We start from the raw sequence: 23,442 nt of genomic DNA, 5'->3' as shown, positions 1-23,442 counted from the left end.
TTTGACAGAGGCAGATACAGCACAGACCAGTGGCTGCTTATTATGAAGAGAGATCAGTGTTGCTCCACAACTCTTTCTGGCTGAAGCTGCATTTTGAGGTAGAAAGCAGAATTTAGTCTTTCTTTTCAGAAGCTACTGGACTTTCTTTTCTCTACTGATGTATTACAGTTCATTAAGGCATTTGATGGGTTAGGGTCAATAAAGAACTTCTTGCGTTGTCTGATTTGCTGATGCCAACTCCAGTGTAGCTATATGGTTAGTAGACTGAATTAAGGTCTCAGATGTTTGAGTGTTTCTGGGGTGTGTTTTCTAGTTGTCCCTCATCTGAGGGCTGTACTCTGTCAGTGTTCTTGTTAGCCTGGCATATTGTGCTACACAGTGACCAGCTTCCAAACACAGCAGAGAGGATTCTCCCATGGCAGAAGTGTGCCCTGGTGGGGATGGTACACCCTGGGAGGTGGTAGGACAGCTGAGCAACTGATTCAGTGTCATGAGAGGCTGAAATCACTGCTCCTGAGTAACACACCTTGCTTAAGTGGTTTGCAGCAAAAGCAGAGTTCACTCCCTAAAATAGATTGTAGATTAAATATAGATTACATAGGTTTCACTCTTATTGTACATGAAGTGATTAAAAGGTGAATGAACTATGAATGCCCCAGCATTTGTGTCTGCCCAGATTAGTTGAGTTCTGTCATGTAAAACATGCCCTGAATTGTTGAAAGTGGATAGCAGTTGAAATCTAAAAGGGTGTATCTATGGGCTCGGGAAAATAATGTTTCAACTTGTCTGCCTTCTAACCAAGGTGAGGTGCCAAGTCCAAGGATCCTCCCTTTTTCTGATTTTGAAGCTTTTTTGGAGGAATGGTGTTTTTTACTTTATGTAGACATCCAAAATTGCCCAGTCTTAACAGGAAAATTGCCTGTCTTTTTATCAGGAACCAAAAATATCTAGCTGTTAGTCTTTTGTAAAGCATAATTGGAAAAGTAGTTCCAGCACATTTCTACACTGCCAAGAAAAATTCTCCACAGAGAACATAACAGCAATCTGGAACTTCTGCTTTCTTTTTAAAGCAGATCAGAAGAGAGTTTTATCCTGGTCTTTTCCATTGCGTAGACCACTTCATGAAAAAAATGGAGGAAAACATATTTTTGCATACTTTTGAACCTGAGAAATTCAGTCTCCCAACCTTTTTTGCTTCCTTGGGAATTGTCCTAGTTTCCACATGATACATCAGCTCTTTACTCAGAAAGGTTCTTGGCTAGAAGTTTTTCCTGAATTCCTGAAGCCTTTACTTTTCTGGTTCTGCAATGTGACTAAAGGCATTTCTAGAAGGCAAGTTGTTTTTTGATTATTTAGTATATGTTGCTGGACTAGTTCTTGAATTCCTGCTATTATGGGGCACTTGGAAAATAATAAACAGCATAACTTCTTTTATGGGTTCCTCTCCCTGCTGGAGAAGCTATTGATATCAGATAAACACTGGAGAAATTTAAAGGAATAAATTATTAATGAATCATACTTTTAAATTGTATACTGAGCAAATTTAAAGTAATTAGGTATCAAACAATATAGTTTAATATATATTTCTAGACGCTTTTCAGCTTGGGATGCAAAGATACAGCACTGTAGTGGAATGTACTTCTATTGTGATACACTGTTGGACAGCCTGTTGGCTGAATCCTGCACCTTCCTCAGCTGCTACCTAGTCTAAGAATGTAGCCCTTACTTGTGTCTCCCAGGCTGGATGATGAAGCCTGTTGTTAGGAAGATTGCCTTCCAGCTGTAGAGAAAAGAACATGAGGTATTTCATTGTGTCTCACAATCTAGGACTTCTGAAGATCTGCTTGTCACAACCCATGAGTAGAGGGTGTGATGTTGGTTATAAGTTCTTGTCAGGTGGAACAAAGGCACTGGACCATATGTCAGGGAACTCTTATGTTTTATTATACAGTAATCTTAACTGTGGCAACCAGCCCAATGTTTACACTCAAAAGGTGTTGGCTAAAATGCCCTTAAATTCTTACAATGCATTCCCACAAAAAGTATCAGCTAACAAGCCCTTAGCTTTGTACACTTCACAACTCCCACAGAAACACTTCAGAAAGTGCTGGCTCACAAACAAGCCACGATACCAGTAAACAAAGGTAATGAGTTGGGGTGGGGGGAATTGAGCACAAGTCTTAGAGGGGAGCAGAAAGTTGGCTCAGTACAGCACTGCCCCACCTCCATGGGACCCTTTCCTCTGATCCCCTTTCTTGTAGCAATACTCTGCATATTTGAGACAAAACAGGCTAAGGTCTGGTACTCTACAGTACTATACACAGGCATCTTTTCCCTAAATTCATAATAAGCCACTATTTTATACTTAAAAGATAATTAAAGGAAGGAGATTGTTTCTTTGTTCGTTTTCAGTTTTTTTTCAATTATCCTGCTCTCAGTTCCTATGGTTGATTTACTTCCTCCCTTTTCTTCTGAAGCATGTGTTCTTGTGTGTTCACACGTGCACTCACGCACTCTCCTAACCTACCCCTCCCCATGCTGGCAATCTTTATTATATATTTGTGGAAGAAAAATGAGATGTTGTATGGCTTGCAAGTAATTTAACTTTTAAGTGTTCCAGACATTGCCCTTGTTACTGCAGTACATATTTATTTATGGATGTATTTGTCTTACGGAGATGAAAAAGTCATTGAAATTCCATACAAAAAGTAACCTGGTCAAGGTTTGCTTTCACTGAAGGTATCTTAATGATTGGAAGGGGTAAGAAGGATTATAATTAGTTCTTAGTCTTTGGGGTACTCTACTTGGGAGGGTGGAGAGGTAGGAATACTTTTTTTTTTCCTTGCATTTGTCTTGATAATGTATCAAGTAGCTGCTAAGGGACTTGATGAAATGTGATGCAGAATAATAAATTATGCTCTGCAGCCTTCTTTGCTTCTACGTGAGGTGAGTGTGTAAGCACAAAAAGACTGGTGCACCTCCAAATTCAAAAAGCGATATATTCAGATTAGCAGGTCACTGGAGATGTGTTGCTAATTGTTTTAGGGAACTCATTATGGGTATTATCACATATTAATTATGCATGGTAAGTAGGAAAAAAGAGGGGGAAAATCCTTGTTTTATAATAACTTGCTCACTGATTTATCTTTTCTTTCTTTCAAGACCTTGAGCGTTTTCTTAGAAATGCCAAACAGCAGTCATTGAATAATTAGATTTTAATTAACAAGAATTTTCACAAAAAATGTTTTTAATGTCTTTTGAATTATAGCAAGCATGAATAAATCCTCTTTCAATAAGATCTAGTGCATTGATTCTCTCTGTATCTGGAGTTGCCTTTGTTATCACCCACAGCTTGTTGTAACAGTGGTTTTCAACCACTTCAGGACAAAGAATGAAGACTGAAAGAAGAAATTGCATTGTTGGCATTATTTTTGTTTGGTTCTTTGTAAATTAATGTAATGAGGAAATCTCTGTAGACCTCTGAAAGACTACATCAGCTATGAGTTGTTTTAATATGCTAAGGCTAGAGAATGAAGAGTTTTTGTTTGGTTTTTTTTCCTTACTCTCAGTTTGTTTAAATTACTTGTTCTTTGTGGAGATGTGGTTGTAGGCAATTTTCAGAGAGCTGGTATTACATGGTAGGGTTTTCTTATTCTGTTGTGTGATAAAGAATTTGTAACAGTCTGTCTTTTTGGCATGATTGCATAAAACCTACATAAGGAACCATCAATTAACACTGGTAAATTATTTATAGTCTAAACAGGGCAAAGATTTTTCCTCCGACTGATTGCTGCATCACAAAATAAGTGCACTTAGAAGGTGATTACAAAGTGTACTCCATAAAGCAGTACTGAAGATTTTTTCTTCATTGTTATTGTGATAGATGTTATAAAGATAAAAGGCCTTGTAGTATACAAAAGAACTGAAGACTTGTCTGCTAAAAAAGGGTGCTTAGCATTTCCATTTCAGCACCTTTTTTCTTAGAATAATAGCATAATTCAAAGCCAAGATGAAAATGGTTCCAGTTAAACTTCAGTTAGACTAGAGTGATTCTGATTTAAAGTAAAATACAGTTCCAAGCAATGGTAGAAATGTTGTCCTTCTATTCCATTAGAAAAAAAACAAAACAAAAAAAAAAAAAAAAAAAAAAAAAAAAAACAAAAAAAAAAAAAAAAAACAAAAAAAAAAAAAACTTTTCATTTTTGCCAAAATGATACTAAATACAGGAATTGCTGTTCATTCTCAGATTCAGTGTCTGGCTTATTTGGTACCATCTCTGGTGACAGCTAATTATCACAGTTTAATAATCCCCTTTTAGCTAGAGGGGGTTAATTTATCCACTTAAATTCTATTGTTCCCATATCAAGTTGCTTTTAACAAAAACAGACAAAAATAGGCTATAGTAACCCTCCCACAGGATCTGTAGTTTTTCTTTATACTGATGTGTGCCTGGGACAATGAATTCTCTATATGTTGCATATGTTTCAGTGTCAGCTTTTATATGTTATGAGTGAGACAGATAAGAAGCAATTGATCTGCCAGTCAGTATTGTAAATACTGCTTGTCACATCCCTTTTTATTTTTGCCCCTTAAATTAAGCTCTTTAGAGTCTGTTCAAAACCTGACCATTTGAAATGGTTGTGTTTGGGATTTTTTGTGGAGGTGGGGCAGTGATATGGTTTTTTGTTTATAAGCATTCTGTTTGCATTTCTTCAGACTTTTCCTATTGAAACCATTTTAACATAGAATAATGTCTGTGGGATATTGTACATAGAGCATTCCAGATGAGACCATTTTATATACGTCTGTGAATATAAACAATATCACCCAAGCTCTAAGTTTTCACTGAGCTGGTCTTCCAAGTCTTGAGTTTTCACTGAGCTGTTTTCAGCGATGTCCAGTATTTAAACCAAATATTAGAAAATGTATGCAATTTATTTTCTTCCAGCTAATGTGTACTGCCACATTTCTTTACCATTTCATTTAATTTGACAATTGACTGCCCAATAGACTACTTTGTCACTCCAAAGTTCTTACAGATGTTATCCCAGATGACCTACAAAACTTTGTGTTGTCAGCAGATTTTACTAAATATAGAGATAAGGATTGCTAGTTGATACTTCCCTGAATAGCACCAGAATTATTTTAAAATTTAACTACAACTATTTTCTAATATAGTGGCATGGTAATGGAAATGGCTTTTGATGTTAGTAACTCCTTCATAAATTAGTTGCTTCAAAGCCTCAATGTTTTGCTGACTAGCAAAGAGTAGTTGATGAGATTTCATCCATTGCTGAAAATATCTTCTGTTACAGAACATGTTTTCCTCCATTAGGAAATTGTCTTCTTTCTCCTGAACAGACAACTGGTCACAGTGATCTACTCAGTTTGTCTCCAGAACATATTATTGCATCCTGTATCTCAGTCTGGAGACATTAGAGATTGCCTATTGTCCTGAACTTCAGAACTATTGAAGACTCAAAATACTACTGATTCAAAAAAGTGCCATGGGCACTTTTAGCATAATAGTATGTAACCTATCTTACTGCTTTTCACTTTCATTAATGCAGTTTTCCCAAGCAAGCTCAACCAGAACCTTTAATTTTAGAAAGAATGATCATGTATCTGAGGTAGGAAGCATTTGCAAGCTGGAGATTAGCTACAATAGCTACAATTTGAAGATTGATATCAGTTGTGATTTTTTAAATTTTCAGGCCAAAAATTTTCATTGAGAGGATTTTTTTTTTAATTTCAGCAAAAAATGTTTGCAGTCTTTAAGACGTTCCTCAGAAGATGTATTTTTTTTTTAGTTGTAGTAATAACTACAATGTAGTACAATGGTCATATGATAATTCCGTGAAGAGTTATATTGTGTAGGGTAGGTGTTTGAAGTTTGGAAAGGTGGAATTCCTGTAGTCATGTGTTCTAGAAGTCAGGAATAATGCTATGACTGATACTGCATCTGGGAATGCTTCCCTGGTTTCCTGATGTTTGTATGCTGCTCAGTGTGGTCATCATATTTACATTTAAGTAAATGTAAATACATTAAACATTACATTTACATTAAGTAAACATTAAGTAACATAAAACATTAAACCATGAGGGGATAAAAAGCATCATATTCATGTATGCTGGATCACAGGCATGGAGTCTGCTCTGGTCAATTGTTGGAGCACTATGAAATAAATAGAAATATCTAAGACTATAAGAAGTACAGATGTAGCTTGTAGTAACTAACCACTATAAGCACACACTGATTGCAATTTATTTAATGAACACTGTGGCTTTTTAAGTGAACAAGATTCCAATTTCTCATTTTAGATGGCAAGCAAGTATTGTCCCTCAATTCTCCTCAGAGTTAGAGTTAACAGAGGTCATTCCTAATAGAAATAAGAAGTAAATCAGACAAATCTGCTTTCAGCTGTGTTCTCTGCTGCCCTGGTCCAACAAGGAGCAAAAGTGATTTAAGCACGACAAATTTTAGTTAATAGCCCAGCAATAAGAAAGGGAGGAAGAAGAGCATGTACCAATGATTCCAGAAAGACTGTATTTTTAAATATACTGCTGGAGAAGGATGAAGAATGTAGGCATGAAGACTGCACAAGGCACAGAGGTCAGCATGATATAAGACATACAGCTGGAAGTGGGAGAAAAAGATAAAGAATGCAATTAAGTGAAAGAATAGAAGATGTCTAGGGAGTAGAAGGAAATAAAAGCAAGACATAAGTAATTGTGGGTAAGATAATATAGGGCCTTGAAGGTGAAAATGAAAACTTTAATTTGTAACTACACTAAGTAATCTATATACCTGCATTATAAATAATAAAGAGTTACTAGTGTGCAGTAGCCCATTTGTCCTTATGGCTTTCTCAAGCATTTTTTAGGGAGTGTAGATGAAGTGTGAGGAAATGGTCTATAAGTTAATGATGTATATACTGAAATAGTAAAAGCATTTACTTTTTTGAAACTAAGCATTCTGTCTCATGAGGATTGGTAGATGATGTGACAGACCTAACATTACAGCAAAAACTCTTCAAATATTGAGGATGCTACATGTCTAAATTTAAAACCTCATAAAGATAGTGGAAAGAAAAATCAGCTGCAAATGTGCACTTTGGCATGTCTCTCAAAGTAAAGAAGTTTTCTTTAGGATCACTGATGACAGAGTTTCATCTTCTATCCTTGTATTGCATAAACTAGTAATTCTAAAATGTTTGGACAATTTATTACTGTCCCTTTCTCCTGTCAATTGATTTTTTTCCCCCTTATCATCCTACCAATCTTGAGGAGCAAGTATGTTTGAAGGATCATCGTTGACTTTGAGTAGGCTGGTGGAAGACTGTTTTAGTGATAGCTTCATATTTACAGCTCCTTTATACAGCTGATATTAGTAAGTGAGAGCCTTAATTTTCTTTAAGATGATTAATATTTAGTGCAGTAACATCCTTGTTTCTCTGATTTTGTTTAAATAAAAGAGTGCTAATGAATAGTGAATGAATGTTCTGTAAGTAGAATACTTAGAAAAGGCCTTCAGTGTAGTTTTTCTCAGAAATTTTGAAATGTGTCTATTATTTGCTAGAATAATTCAGTCTCACCAGCTTTCACACCATTTTTAAAAATCTGCCAATTGAGTCCTTAGCTTTTCTGTCTGAGTTGAGTATGTGATCTGGCTTTGTGTAAAGTGATTACTAGTAAGAGCTTCAGGCTCAATGTCAGTCCAAGGATGAAGAAATCCATCACAGAATGCTGTATTTTAATAAAAGGATTTCAGTTACTCGGCAGTATAAAGACATAATAATGCGTGTGACATGGTGTGGTGTATTGCTTTAGGATCAAACTGAACATTGGAATAATAGCAGCATTGAGAAGAAAGGATAAAATAGGATGTCTGATTTGAGCATAATTTTTTCTTCTATTGATTTCTATATTTAGCATAGTGTATGGCATGTCAGGCCCTGGTTATAAAGACCTGTAAAAGAAACTACTTGGATTCCTGGTCTTGTATGTTAGGAATCAAGCAGCATGTGATGCATAAACTTGCACAGAGCTGGATGGATCCTAAGGAGGATCTGCTACCAGAGGCAGATGTTGGGGTTGCTGTTAAAAGCTTGTTTGCAGACCCACAAAAGAGCTGAGAGAGGTGACAGCAGGTGGGGGATCCCAAGTCACACCTTCCCAACAGTTCCTACATCTGTCACAGAAGTCATCATCCATCAGGTGCCCATCTCCATATGGTCAGGGCAGCACAGAGTCCCAAAGGTAGGCATAAGTTCAGATTAAGATCTCAAAGGGAGGGACAGCCTGTTCAGGCCCTCCCGGGGTTGTCCCAGAAGCACTATCAAGGTAAATGCTGGACCAATCTTTTTGGACTGAGGAGACCCTAGGGTGTGGCACTCAGTATGGAATGCAGGGAGAGAGAATTTGGGGTTCAGTCAGGATTTATTGGAGGGAAATAGAGACATAAGAGAATAAAAGCATTGGATGTGTATATAGGTAACACATTTGTCTGGCCATGCACCTTACCAGTATAGTGTGCTCTGTGTTAGCAAATTCCACTTCTAACACTTCCTGGTCGAAGGACATCTGGTCTATGGCCTCTGTGTGTGTGTGGCCAGCAACCAGACTCAGGCAGAGGCCCATGTGTTCATGGTGCCAGCAGCTGGAGCAGGCATGAATCTGGGTGCTGGCAATGGCAAAATGAGGTGTCAGCCCACAGCCTGGGACTGCAGGTCACAGGGGCCCAGCCCAGACATCTGCAGAGCCAGTGGCCAGGCTAAAGTGCAAGCCTGTGAGCTCTAGAGAAGAGGCATGAATGACTCTGTGGGGTCCTTGGGAGTGCTGAGTATAACTGCAGTGATCTGTGTGTCTAGCCTTATGTATATAGATATATATATTTAGTTATTTATTTATATGTGTGTTTTCTGGTGCCTGCTGGGAGATTTGTGCTCAGCCTTGCTACTGTTTGGGCTGGGGCATGGAGCTGTGTCTGCCTCCCCGTTGTCAGGCTATTAGATGAGGCTCTATCCCCAAACAGCAGTAACCCATTCCCTAGCATCACGTGTTTCTCTCTATAAAGGGAGATTGGATAACCTGGTCATGTTCCAGGTAGGTTTCATACTCCTTCTGTTTTAGTCTCCTAGTGAGCTGCCTCCTTTCTAAACATCTCTCATAGCCATTTTAACTGAGCTGCATAGCAGAAAATGTGCAAAGTAAACATGGAGCTGTGCCCCTATTCTGTTTGCCCTTCCCCTCTCCATACTACCCAAAGGTGAGGGATGTTTTCTCAGTTGAGGTAGTCACCATAAAAGTGTATAAGTTTGTAAATACTTCTTTCTTTTTCACTTAGAATTTCTCCTACTACTGTGCCTTCCTTCTTGCTTCGAGAGGAAGAAAAGAAATAGATTGCTTAAGCAGAGTCTGGATTTTCTGTTTACAGAGCAATAAATGTTCTGAAATGAACTGCAGTTGTATATGTTGTGAAATTGCTTTTGTTTGACGGGTTAATAAATCTTAGTCAAACGTCTGAATGACTAGAGATATTAAAAGCTTGTGTTGCCTGACAAAACCAAACAAGCCAACCATCTTTTTGCATTTCCTTATAAATACAGCAAAGGGATCAGTATTGTTTAGATTGACTGTGGCTCTCATTTTATTTGCAAAAGCCTTTGTTTGTGGGTCTTCCACAGTTTGTGTGGCTTTTTTGGGTGGGTTTTTTTCTTTGTTTGTTTGGTGTGGAAAACATAAACCAAAATCAACTTAGTTGGCAAGTGTTTAAAATGCTGTACTTCTTCAAAAAGTACCTGTGTTCATAGAGTAGACACCTTCCATTAATTTTTGCAGCTCTGAATAAGCCTTGGAATTTTAGAGAATTTAAATCAATGTTTTCAAACAAATACCTACATTGATCTTGCGGGGTTACTGTTATGTCACTTTCATGCATAGACATATGAGACAAGTCTTGCCTATATTCATCCTGCAATGAGGATCCTTCCAGCAGCTGGATTTAGGTAGTCAGTTGTCCCTGGATCCCAGTCTTGGGCTTTCATCATTCCTCAGAGTCTCTCCTGCACACACAGACAAATCTCTTGGACTGTCCCAAGGACTAACCCTGTCCCTCCAGGAGCCAGGACTGACTGTGCTCTTGCCCATAGGGTCATGCCTGGTCATGCCTGGCTTTCTGGATACTTCATCTACTTGCCAGCTACTCCAGCATGTTCTTTGCTAGCCCTCACTTGCCTACTGTCATCACTGCACTGCTGTACTGTGGGCATGTGGGACTCCTGGTCCCATGGCAGGACTGACACTCCATGCACATTTGTGTGCACAACAGTAAACCTTGCCCACAAAAACTGTTAGAAATGGAGTTTAATTGGAGGAGACAGGACAGACTACACAGACTGATGCAGACAGCCCCTACTGGCACCCCACCAACCCCTTCTGTCTCCCATTCGCGCAGGGTACCCTGGCTCATGGAGCTTCTCCTGTTGACATGTCTGTGTGGTTCTGGCCTTATGGAACCAGGAGTGGCTGGACCAGGGTCTCACAGGGCTGCTGGGGCTCATCCTGCCCCATCAGGCAGCACAGGAATGAACTTCTGGTAGGCTGCTGGTGTGTGTGGCTGCTGGGGTGTGTCTGTGAGCAGCTGACCCAGGGTGTTTCAGGCTCCCCCATCTGCCCATGTTGTTTCTGTTATTCTTCTTCCCCTATACAGTTCTATCACATAAACTAATGTGTTTGCATATATGTGTGTATTTCGGCATATGAAAATGTTCAGATCCCTCTCTGTAGAAACATGTCCATTTTAGGTGCTTATGTTCCATACATGCTCTTTGAAATAGTATTAATATTATGTTTCATAACCACAGAGTACTTGGAAGGAGAGATTCTTATTCATTAAGATTAGCCTACCTGAACTGTGTTCCTTTTCTTCAAAGAAGGTAGCCAGGAAGGCAACCAAAGCAGAGAGAAAACTTTTTTTAGTTTATGGGGAAAATAGTAAAACTTGAACCTTGGCTGGAAGCCTGCAGCAATACCACTGCAAAGTACAAGAACATCTGATTTAGAAAAACATTTTGAGAGTCATGAACAACATCTTCACTCCTCATCAAGGTGTAAGATACTGGGGTATCCATGTGAACTAGCTCAAAAGGATAATTATCACTTGATTTTGTAAGATTTTCTTCTTGTTACTTTTTGTAACAAAGTTAAAATGTGACCTAGTTGAGCATATAATAACAGTGTTTCTAGACAGAGTAATTGTTTCTTTACAGTTTTAATCTATCATCTTGATATCCAGTAGAATTACCTTTTAAACTCATAGTTTTGTTGTCAATGAGGAGGCTGTTCTCTATGGCTTTAAAAGTACTGAAGTGGTTTTTTCTGCAGATGCAAGGTCAATGGAGAAAAAAAAATTGTTGGTGTCTTTTCTCACACTGTTCTGCTTGCTAAAACTGGAACTTACAAAGCTTTGAAGACTATAAAACAGGTATTTTTAGCCACACCTTTAAGATCTGCAGACCCAGAACATAAATCCCAGAGTCAGTCTTTATGTGTGGATGAGATTTTCAGTCCTCAATCTTTAGACATATTTGCTATTTCATTTATCAATTTTCTCCATTGAATGATGAATCTTACCCATAAGCTCACTAGAGGCAGCTGGAATCAATTAGCAAAGACCTGAAATATAATAGAAATAGACTATAATAGATCACTACAACTTCTTAAAAAACAAACAAACAAACAAACAAACAAAAAAAAAAAAAACAGAAACAAAAGTAGGAAAAAAAAATCACCTGCACCAATTCCTGTGTGCTGAATCACAAAGATTCTCTTTTGCATGTTCATCTGAAAGGCAGCATATCCTCTTTTTTTTTTTTTTTTTTAGTCACAGCATAGTTTACCTGGTAGCCAGAACATATAATTCAGTGGACTGTGTGGCAGTGATACTTTTTTCACCTTGACACACCTGCTGCAGTCTGGTTTCCCTAGGGAATCTTTATATAATGTCTGAGTGCTGAAGCTTCCAAGTTATCAGTAAAATGCTGCTTGTAGCCCTCAGTTGCTTGCCAATTTATCCACATTCTTGGCAATATCTTGGCATCTATTTCTGAACTCATTGTATTACTTTATTAGAGGTACTTTCTTTCAGGTCATGTGTTGTGATGGTTAGAGCAATGTAAAATCACTCCAGTATGCCATGGTAGTTTAACTAATATATAAATACACATAATTTGTTTTTAAATAGAAGAAAGCAGAATGGACTTTGTTAACACAGAGAAAAATCAGATTTTTCTTTTCCATCTGAGCATGTCTTATAAGCACATTAACTCTCATTCAGGTGCTTCTCTGTAATTTGACTGCAGCCATTTGCAGAGAACACAATTTGTCTTTGATTTAACTATGAAGAAATGTGTTTATATCAGTATTGGGGTGACTGAGACACTTCCTAATGGATTGCTTTATATGCTCATCATAGGTTTTCTAATGGTCACTTAGCATTAAGTTTTGTCTGTATTTTTTGCACATTTTTCATTCAGACCTTTAAATTTACAAGTTCCATTACAGTGCCATCTGTCTCTGCAATGAATCTAGCTGCACACTTTTGAACAGGAAAGAAAACCCAATTGATTTATTTCCTGTGGTTAGAAAAAAAGGTAATTACAATGTCTGGTGGACACTGAGTTGACCATGAGTCAGCAATGTGCCATTGCAGCAAAGGTGGCTGATGAGGAGGTGTCTTGCCAGCAGATTGAGGGAATTGATCTTGTCCCTCTACTCAGCACTAGTAAGGCCACACCTGGAAAATACTGGGAACAGTTCTGCATTACCCAGTACAAGAGAGATTGAGCTGCTGGAGGGAGTCCAGCAAAGGGACACCAAGATAATTAAGGGATTTCAGCATAACACATTTGACGAAAGGCAAAGTGCGCTTGGAGAATAGAAGGCTCAGGGAAACATTAATGCAAGTAAATACCTGAAGGGAGAATGCAAAGAGCCAGGCATTCTTTAGTGGTCAGAGGCAATGGACACAAACTGAAAGAGAGGAGGTTCCCTCTGAGCATCAGGAAATACTTTTTCACCATGAGGTTGACTGAGCACTGTTGCAGGTAACCCAGAGAGGTGGCAGAGTCTCCCTCCTTGGAGATACTCAAACACTGTCTAGACCTTGTCCTGGGCTGTAGGTGTCCCTGCTTGAGCAGGAGGTTGGCTCAGGTGACCTTCAGAGGTTGCTTCCAATCTCAGTCACAGAATCACAGAATCACAGAATATTCTGAGTTGGATGGGATCCACAAGGAGCATGAGTCCACCTCTTAAGTGAATGGCCCATACAGGGATCAAACCCACAACCTTAGCATTATAACACCACACTATAACCAGCCATTCTGGAATAGTGTGATTCTGAGTCCATACAATACTTACATATCATTTGCACATTTTCTGTGTACATATGTATATTATGTGGGGTCCATTAAAAAGCAATAGTTAGTTAATGATTTTATAGCAAAATGATGTGGCAACAAGCTTTAGAGTAACAATTCAAAAAGTTTCAAAGACATGGACACAGCTTAAATGGGAAATTAACCACCCTCATCCCTTTTCTAAAGATTCACTCAAACTGTTGAAGGTCAGCAAATGCAGGATACTTCAGATCAGCAGATTCATTAAGTGATTCTTACTTTTAATATAAAGCCATTATTCTGTTGGATGAGCAAGTAGTTTTCACTTAAGCATATGGCCTGATGAAGTGTTTTGAGGACTTTGCCCATGAGAGGTTGTTTTACAGGCAAATGTGTGGTAGTTTTCTTTTTGAATTAGTCTGCCATCTGTCAGCTTTATACCCTGTTGAATCTGAACATTATTTGTGGTTGAAATATACAGAATGGGAGAGAGGTTTAGATTAAAAATTATATTGAAAAGCTAATGAGAACCCAGATACTGATGAACTTGTTTCTTTGAAGAACTGAGTACCCAAAAGAAGTTAGGACAGAAGTTGTGTGACAAGCATAGTAACAAGTTACTGATACCATGGCTAGTATTTCCAAAATAATGTTCATGGTAAGCCAGTGTCATGGCTCTGTTAGTTACTGATCTAATGGATCTCTTAAACTGAATAAGCCTTGTGCCACAGAGAGACACTATCTGTATGGAGACCATATACACCATGTGTTTGTCCACGGGTGTTCATACAGAGTTAAATAAACACATTTTTCTATTTTTGTTCATTGTTTACTCTAATTATGCATTCATTTATATGCACACCTTATTCCTTTCATGGAAAATGACCCATTACTCTTCCTGTAAGCATACCTGAGTCAAAAATAAGAACTAAAAGCCCTTGGTTGAAGTGACTGTTAGCATTCTCTTATCTGGTAGAGCTGGTCTAATAGAAAAATAGGGGCAGCTTGATAACTGTGTCATCATTGCATTTTAAAAAGTGCTTCTATGTGGTATATAAAATGGCTAGATATAAGGGGAATTTCAGCAAAAACATGTTGAAATATTTTGAGATTAAGACTTAACTTTCTACATGTGAATTCATTTTTAAGAGTATATTAACTTTCTTATTTACAGAAATATTTGGGCTTGGAGTTTTAGTAGAAAGAAATTTTCTAGAGGAGCAGCCTGTTTTAATGGTTGATTCACATAAAACTGCTTGATATTCACTGGCTTTTCTTCTCTGCATTTTTCATAGAGAAAAATACCTATCTAACTATTGCTTCCCTAAAATAAACAAAGGAAGATGAGAAAAACAAGCTAGAGATTAATGTGAAAAACACAAATTCTCTACTGGAATCTAAAAAAAAAAATTATTATTTTTTTTAACTTTCCTCTTAATACATAATACATTTTTATTAAAAATTTTGGTTTTACCAATAATAATTGTATTGATCTAGTAGAACTTGAATGCACTTACAGTTAATCCCTCATTCAGGGTTAGGAGAGTGGGTCCATGGAATTAATTATTTCTCATAATAAATAGTTCCAAAAGGAACTATATTGTAAATAGTGCATATAGAAATAGGGGTTTTATAATGAATTCTTTTACTTTTGGTGGTAGATTTCACATTTTTTAGAAATATTGTATTTAGCACACAGAAATAATTTCTCAGGTAAAGAGAATTATGAAAGAAATTTTGAGTTCTGAGTTTCATTTTCTCGCAGAGTCAAAGCAGCTTTGCAAACTAAAAGACTGAGAAGTCATCTTTTGAAATCACAGGACAGTTACTTAAATAGATCTGGTTATTGATGTAATGAGGCTTTTCATTTCAGATGTGATATTTTTAGATTGCAGTTGCAAAAATAAATTGTAGAATTATGACATTCCTTATCATGACGCAATGGCCACAGGTGGGCTACTGTTGAAGGAGCACATTCAGAAATACTTGCATAGCTGTTGTGGATTTACATGTACAGTCAGCTTTAGGCATGCCAGGTATAACATGGTAGGTTGAAGGGATGAACCTGTGTGACTCAGATACTGCCCAACAGGAACATTTATACTCCTCTTAACTTTAGGAGTTAATTTTTTTTTTTCGAACTTAGTTTTGTACATTCTTCTCTACTTCCCTCTGAAAATCTGTATTGAGAAGAGAGAATTTCCATTTTTCATGTGGTTTGGGTTTTTTTTTTTTTTCTGTAGTTGAAATACATAGAAAATCCGTGTTAGAATTTTGTTAGTGTTTTGTTTGTTTTATTTAAGGGTGGTAGTTTCTGGCTTTGTGCTTGGAGTTTTATGCTAATAATCTTAAATATTTTCTACAATACCACTCAGCTTTGAATTTTGAAAGAAAGGCTCTTTTTTTTCCTGATCAGGAAGAGCTAAAGTGTAATGCAGCTATATCTCACCAAGTCACTCCAGACTGGTGACACTCTTTTGTACAGTTCAGTGAGAAGCTTGTATTGAATAGAAAAAAAAGGACCTTTTCCATTATGTTTTTGCACTCCCAATGAAAACCTGTTTAAAGGTTAATGCCTTTTCAGACCCTTTCTCTTTTTATTGAAGAAACTAGAAAATGACCTTATGTCTGAAGCATATGTGGGCTGTTATTAACACATCCATTAAAGATTACACAATCATTAAATAATGTTTAGATCAAATTCCTGTAAATTTCACTATGCAAGCTGATCTTTTTGTGTGGGAAAATAACACTGGTCAAGGAGGCATTATAGAACAAAAACAAACTATTGCCAAAATAGATTTAAAAAAATTAGCTTGTTCCATGAGAATCAGGTGCCTTCTGCAGCACCTGCTGAGGCAGTTGTAGGCAAGTGATGGTGCCCAGTTACCCAAAACAAACAGGAAGGGTACCTGCTCTGGCAGCCTGCACCTGTGGGTTTGTCCACATTCCCTGTGGCAAAAAGTTCATTGCTTTTATTCAGGAAATACTTTTCGTGCCTACTTCCAGTTTCAGTTCAAGACTTAGAATTTGGATGCATCAAAACAGTTTTTCCTTTGGGTGTACCTGGTTTGTATCTCTGATGTGTTTGCTCTCAAGATGGGCTCAGCCTCTTCTCCAAGGTGCAGAGTGATCGTGCAGTAGGCAACAGGCAGGAGGTGGAACACAAGAAACCCCTAGATTCTTGGAAAACCATTTTCACCATAGGGCTGGTTTCACCATATGGTTTCATCGTATGGGAACAAGTGTCCAGGAGGTATGTGGAATCTGCATATTTGAAAATGCTCAAAGCTCACCTGGCCAGGGACCTGAGCAGCCTGCTTTGGCTGGACATGTATTGAATAGGGTGTTTCCAAATAGCCTTCATGCACCCCCTCAGTGTATTTTGTCCTGCAGTTCTGAGCTCTGCATGCAAGGTGCATTGTGTTGTGTATTACACATTGTGTATTGTGTAACACACAATGTGTTGTGTATTACATGACAAGGAAGTCAGTGGGTGTGATAAAGGTAGTTTTCTGTGGAAGGGAAGGCAGCACAAATTAACTATTTCATTGTACAGAATTACTTTTTAGGCCAGTTTTAGAGATAAGTGACATAAAACTCCAGCATGTTATGCAATATGAGTAGCCTCAGTAGAGAACATCTTGAGTATTTGCCTTGTGTTCTCCATAAAGGAACAATACCCTTCTATGGCTAATCCAAGCTGCAGTTGATTGAGTTAGATTTCTGCTGCCAGGATAATTGGACACTGTTTCAGAAACGCCTGAGAATTTCTTGAGGCCTGTAACACAAGTTACCATACAAAGTTCCCAGTGTGCTGTCCTCTAAACACACAGTGCTCTGTGAAAAGAGTGCTCCAGCCATCTGGAATGATCAGAGTAACCCCTCATGTAAATGTGACCTTCTCCCTGCCTCACAGAGCCACTGTGTCTGGGCCTGACTGTCACTCACAGAAACACTTTCTTTCATTTGATCAAGTCTTGAAAACAAGCAAAAAATCTGAAATTTCTCTTCCTTCTTCTCCATCCAAACCATTTTAATCCTTCTGGCCTTCCTTGAGATAATGTTCCATGAACTGGTGTGTGAGAAAGGAACTGATGGTGTGGTCTGAAATGTAAAGTGGCATTTATGTGAGAGCTAGAAACCCAGAGTGATCTAATTATGTGCAGATGCAACACTTTTTTTATTTCTGTTTTCCTTTTTGAAATTATGCTAATGATTTTTTTGTTTTGTACATTTTATGGTAAATAATTTGATTCTTATATTGGTCTGTAACATACTCCTAGTAGTGAGTTAATAAAAATCTGAATTAAAAAGCATATGTGCATGTAATTTTCAAACACTTCTTAATATGAATCATTGACTCATAAAGAATGGTGGTTGTAGTTAGTATTCTGAATCTTCTGGTGCTTAATTAAGTTGATTTTTAGTTTCCTGTTTATTCGTTTGTTATAGCATTTAAAAACATCTTGGCTTACTTCTCATTTTCCTTAATGGAACCAGGTTGTAGGGCTGTAAGCTGCATTACTTTCTTAGCAGCATATTTATTATGATTCTGTTATCCCTGGCTGGTCAAATTGGCACGTCCTTAAAATAAAATGAAATGTAATTTATTACTGTATTCACTATTGGAATTTTTCCCAACTATTTCTGGAGGGAGTGTAAGTCCAAAGATTACGAGAGAAACATTAAATACATTATTTCATTATTGTTTTTTCTTAATTCATCAGAGAATTAACACAGTAGGAGGCCAAAACTGCAAATAATGCAGCTGCTTAAAATGGATTAATTCAACAATGTTTAAGTAACTTTGATGGTAAATGGGTCACCCAGAAATACATTTTCCCCTTGTTCCCAGGTATTTGGACAGTGAAAACATAAGAAAAAAGAAAATATAAATTGAGCTAAAAAATAGCCCAACATCTGTGTTATGATGTAAAAACTGTTGTTTCCTCTCTCATTTTGCAAGTTTCCACCACCTCCCACAAATGACAAACAGCCCCTTTTAAGCATCTCAATATTTTGTATGGGATATGGATGGATCTGTGTTGTATTCTGAATTATATTATGGTTCTTAAAAATTTCTGAGTCACTCACATGACTAACACATTTGGTTAGTACTGGAATTATTTTGAAAATCTAAAAAAAATTGAGCAAGGAAAAATTACAAAAGCTGTTGAACAAACCACAAGCCATGATTACAGTAGCAATACGTTTCAGACTGATAATTTACTTCTTAGATGCTACTTAGTTTTGAATTTTAACCATATAGTATGGGCTAGTTTTTTACAAAGAAAAGAATAAAAACACTTCTGGCAATGGTCAGCAAGTTATCTGTAGAAATGGAATGCCTGAGCACCTTTTGGTTTACAGAAATCAACTGTCATTCTGATATCCACGAGACCTGCTGTACTTGGTGAATTTCTTCTTGCAGCCTGTGCTGGGGCTTTAATTTTAGAGGCTTTTTTTTTTTTTTTTTAGGCTTTTATAATGACATTTAAATTAGTCCTTAAACATTTATAGAAGACTCTATTGTGCATATATATATATAAATTAATGTATATGGGTATCAAATATTTCTACAGTGCAAATTTTACAAATCTCCCATCATGCTTTTGACCAGTTGATTAGATTAGGAAGGGGAAAAACATCAATTAAAAAAGGAAGAAGTTACAGTGTGAGATGCAATCCTTAAGAAGCCCAAAACATAATATGTCACATTCTGATACCAAATGTTTCTGTGTCGTTGGAGGACAGGTGATGAAAACTTTCTTTTCATTTTTTTCTTACAGAACAATAGATGGTAGTGTTAAACTTGCAGATGAATTCTGTACATATAAATCATGGCATCTTTAGTCTCATCCTTCAGTCTGTTTTAGAGCTGATGTAGTGGTGTCATATGTAGTCAAGGATACTTGTTAGATAAGCAGTCCCTATGCATATATATTATATTCACAGATCTTCCAAAATCTTAATTTTAAAACTGATGTTAATCTTTTATCCTTCCAGCTTTCTTGGTTATCACTAACTGCAGTAACACTTATGGATGTCCTTGTTAGTCACATAACTATTCCACCCAGACTTTTGCAGTATATAGTTTAGAGAGGGCCTGCTGTATATACCAAGAGCCTAACTAACACTCTTTTCTTATATTTTGCGTTTAATGTAGGAGGATGAGGTAATGAGGTGCTGCAGTAATATTATTTCTTCCTCTGGTTACATGATTAATTTTTCTTTTTCTAGATTCATATAGTGAAATATAAATTAATATACTTTGCTGTAATTTTTAAAGCATTTAGTTCATTCCAAAGTGAGAACTGTCCTATATTAGTATGACCTTTTGAGAGATCTCATAGAAGTAGTATTGATCAGTGACACAAGTTTTAGAAATAATGCACAGAAGCAGCCAGAATCTCAGCTGAAGTCTGTATAAATCTCATCTGTCTCTCAGTTGGAGTGATGCTGATGTTGCAATATTTATGCAAAATGGGAAAGAACTTGGCTGCTTTGATATCTCTAAATTTAGTGTGTGGGTGGTCCAGGACAGTGAAGAGTTTCTAACATCTCTATGTGTAATAAATCCATTTTGTGTGTGAACCTCTGTAAACCTTTTGTCATCTATTAAAAATGTGACTGTGCTGTTGACAGTAAGTTTCAGTAAAAAGAAAGACATAAGGGAGACCTAATACACTTATTTCCTGTAACATGCTAGACACTGTAATTATGGGTCATTTGCCTGGTTTCTTTGGTAATTAAGAGTTTTAATTGTGTCTAGTTCCAGGGAAATAGTTAAGCTTTTCATTATGCATATTGCCTTCCATAATCATTGGCTCCTCTCATACAGTAAGCTTAGTGACATCATGGAAGTCAGTTAGGTCTTTCAAGGCAGAGCAGTGAAGTACATTCTTTTGTATGAGCTGGATCAGAAAAGGTTTCTGAAAGGCCTTGCTAATGCTCTTCTGTGCAACATTTAAGCTTATTCTTCAAAAAGCAAAGCCTGTCAGAGTTTCATTTATTGTCCTCAGAGTGCTTAAGGTCATGAACTAAGCTATTGTTAAGAACAAAACCTATAGGCAGAGCCATTCTTCCATTCTAATAGCAATTGTACGAAGCTTTCCAGGATCAGCTGGTTACGTAGTTGTAGTTTGTAATAGTGATAATGATCAACTTTTAAAAGTATCACATTGTTCAAACAGGAAGGCAGTGACCGTATGAAGGAAATAAGCACAAAAGAGATTGGTGTGATTCCTCTGGCTCACTAAAAATTATTAATTAGGTTTTACTTTATTACAAGCAAGGTAGAAAGCAGCTTTTACTTTTCACTTCACAAACTCCAAGTTGTTGCTGATATGTTGAAAGGCAAGAATAAATATTTTAAAAAGAAAGGAAATCAGGAGAGGGTTCTTTCATTTTTCTCCTTCCACAGTCCATATATGCCATCCACAGTCCCATATATACCATAGAAGGGTAAATATGGGGCGGACATTTAATACATCTTGCAAAATGTTTTTGTTTGTATGTAATAAAGCTTTTGCAAGTTGCAACTTGGTTCCTTTAGAGAACAGCCAGAACAAACACTGTGCATCCTTTATGTTCTGCAGTGAAATAGTTGTGTGTTTCAGAACCTAAAAGGTGCAGTATAATGTTGTACGTTCATAGAATCATAGAATATTCTGAGTTTGAAAGGACTCACAAGGATTATCAAAGTTCAGCTCCTGGCCCTGCACAGGACAGGCTCAGGAATAACACCATGCCTGAGAGCATTGATTACTAGATGTGAGGAAAATTGCCCTAACTATCCCAATATCTGGTTTCAATTACTAAAATTACTTGTTGCAGTGATTTTGGCATTATAATAGTAGCAGTGCTAATATTAATAATAAATGCAGTATGAATTGGAGAAGTGTTAGAAACCATGTGTCAGTATAGGTCAGAATTTTTCAGGTCCTTGGATGCCAGAAGTTGCTTTGGGTTATCCATGACCAAAAATCCAAACTGAATTTGCAGGTCATGGACAGAAAGAGGCAGGAAGAGACACTTCATTATATAAATTCTGGAATTAGCTCCAGAAACATTATCTTTCATTATATAAAATTTCAGATCATATGATTTTTATATGTTTATCTTATTAGTTTATTATTCAGTATTCCAACATTAAATTACAAAATACACATAAATAATGTATGATTATTTTTTAAAATTTTAGCTTTGCTTCCAAACTGCAGTCTGGAATGATTGTGACTATTGTAAGGCATGGAAGTTCTACCTGACTAAAGTCTTTCTTCTCTAAATGTAACCTTCCAATATAATTGCTTGTTTTCTTTCTCATCATTGATTTTGAAGAATTAAGTAAATAGAGTATGACTTTGACAGCACTATTCTGATAAGTAGTGTCTGTCTCCACTCATCCGAAGTTCTATTGTTGACCTAGGTAGTTTAGTGCTCCCCATAACTTGTGTGTGTAGGAAATGCCACACCTATGAGTGAAAACACTGCTTTTGCCATTTTGCAGGTTTGAAAGTTGGTTTGAAAAAGTTGAATTGCCTGCTTATTTAGGCACTTGCTTAATTTTACTTTACACTTGTGATTAAACACATCCCTATTAAAGCACTTAGGAACATCTGGATAACCACTTTCTGGGATTTAAGTAAGTGTATTGATGTTTTTTGAATTGAAATTAATTAAAGGTTAATTGCCGTGCAGATGTTCAAACTGAGAGGTTTGCTCTTGTTCTAATTAGGGGTGTCTAAGACAAGAACAAAATTTAGTTTTCCTACTAAGTTTCATTCAGGATCATTCTCTCTTTTAAAACAAGCTATTAGAAGTTCATAGTAACATCATAATTATTTTTTTCTCCTCACCTTCTTGTTTTTCAGTGTCTCGTGTTTGAAGATTCACCACAGGGAGTCAAAGGAGCCCGGGCAGCAGGAATGCAAGTGGTCATGATTCCAGATGAAAATTTAAGTCCAGATTTTACAAAGGAGGCAACACTGGTGCTGAAGTCCATGGAAGATTTCAAACCAGAACTGTTTGGTTTACCAGCATATGATTGATGCCTAATGCCTATGAACATGTTTTTGGCTGGAGATAAATTTTAAGTGAAATGAAATTTTATTTCAATTTTATGATTGTTTTTCATCTTCTACTTTCTTCCTCAAAACCAGAGCAGAAAAATCCTGTTAACTTTCAGTCTTTTGCACATTACCTTTGATAAATTGTCTGTAATGTTTATGATTTGTCCTTTTGATAAATGCAAAATTAAAGCAGCATCTTTCTGTTAAGTGAATCCAGCCTTGTTCTATTCACATCATAATGTTTTCTCGGAATATTATGGAGCTATTTAGACAGTTTATTGTAACTGCATTGGAAGCATCTTGTTCTGTTTCCACTTGAATTACTTACTGTTTACATCTTAATCAGAAATCTGTTCTGGATTGCCTTTTATCCCATTAAAACATTTTTGACACCATTATTGCTATCAATATGTTTATTCTTTTCCTCATCCCATTGATGCCTTGGAGAGGCTACCTAGAATAGAGGCTAGACAAAGTTAAGACAATAAAGTGGGTATTTATTAAAGGCCTTCAATACATAAACCTTGGGCAGTCAAAAGCCTGACAACGGCTACACCCAAGATGGACAATGGTCACGGGTTTTTCACACAAAGTTTGGTCTGTTTGCATATCACAGGTTAACTGTCCAATTCCAGCTTCAGTTAATGAAGTCATATTCCCCCAGATCACTCTCCCCACCACTCCCCCCTCAATTTACTTTTGTTTATACTTTTCAGGACCTCTGGCTGTAGAGTGTCCTTGGATTCCAGGCCCAGAGGAATTGTTTTGTCTGACCACACTCTGAAGACAGTAGTTAACACTTTATATGAAGTTTAGAGTTATGCACTAATGCTGCACAGGATTTGAAAAATATAAAGGCTAAAATCTTAACGCATCACCATGCCTGCCCATCTATTCCACTTGTGTTGTGTTGTCTTTTTTTTTTTCCACTTCTTTGCAACAGGGATTCTATTTTACATTCTGTGTTATTT

At 37.0% G+C, this 23,442-nt stretch overlaps 1 protein-coding gene across 3 annotated transcripts in view; it reads left to right on the top strand.

Moving 5' to 3' along the window:
* LOC121356188 (pseudouridine 5'-phosphatase) overlaps positions 1 to 22,683 on the top strand; it is a 72,872-nt gene extending 50,189 nt beyond the window's left edge. For all 3 annotated transcript variants that reach the window (XM_041472349.1, XM_041472352.1, XM_041472351.1), the window contains exon 4: positions 22,274 to 22,683. In XM_041472349.1, the coding sequence (XP_041328283.1) occupies positions 22,274 to 22,450 (177 nt within the window). In that variant the 3' untranslated portion in view covers positions 22,451 to 22,683. The remainder of the gene's footprint in view (positions 1 to 22,273) is intronic.
* Positions 22,684 to 23,442: the final 759 nt, after the last annotated feature.

This window comes from Pyrgilauda ruficollis, unplaced genomic scaffold (assembly GCF_017590135.1).
Source record: "Pyrgilauda ruficollis isolate IOZ18807 unplaced genomic scaffold, ASM1759013v1 scaffold29, whole genome shotgun sequence".
Lineage (NCBI taxonomy): Eukaryota > Metazoa > Chordata > Aves > Passeriformes > Passeridae > Pyrgilauda > Pyrgilauda ruficollis.
This window is presented reverse-complemented; position numbering and strand designations above follow the sequence as displayed.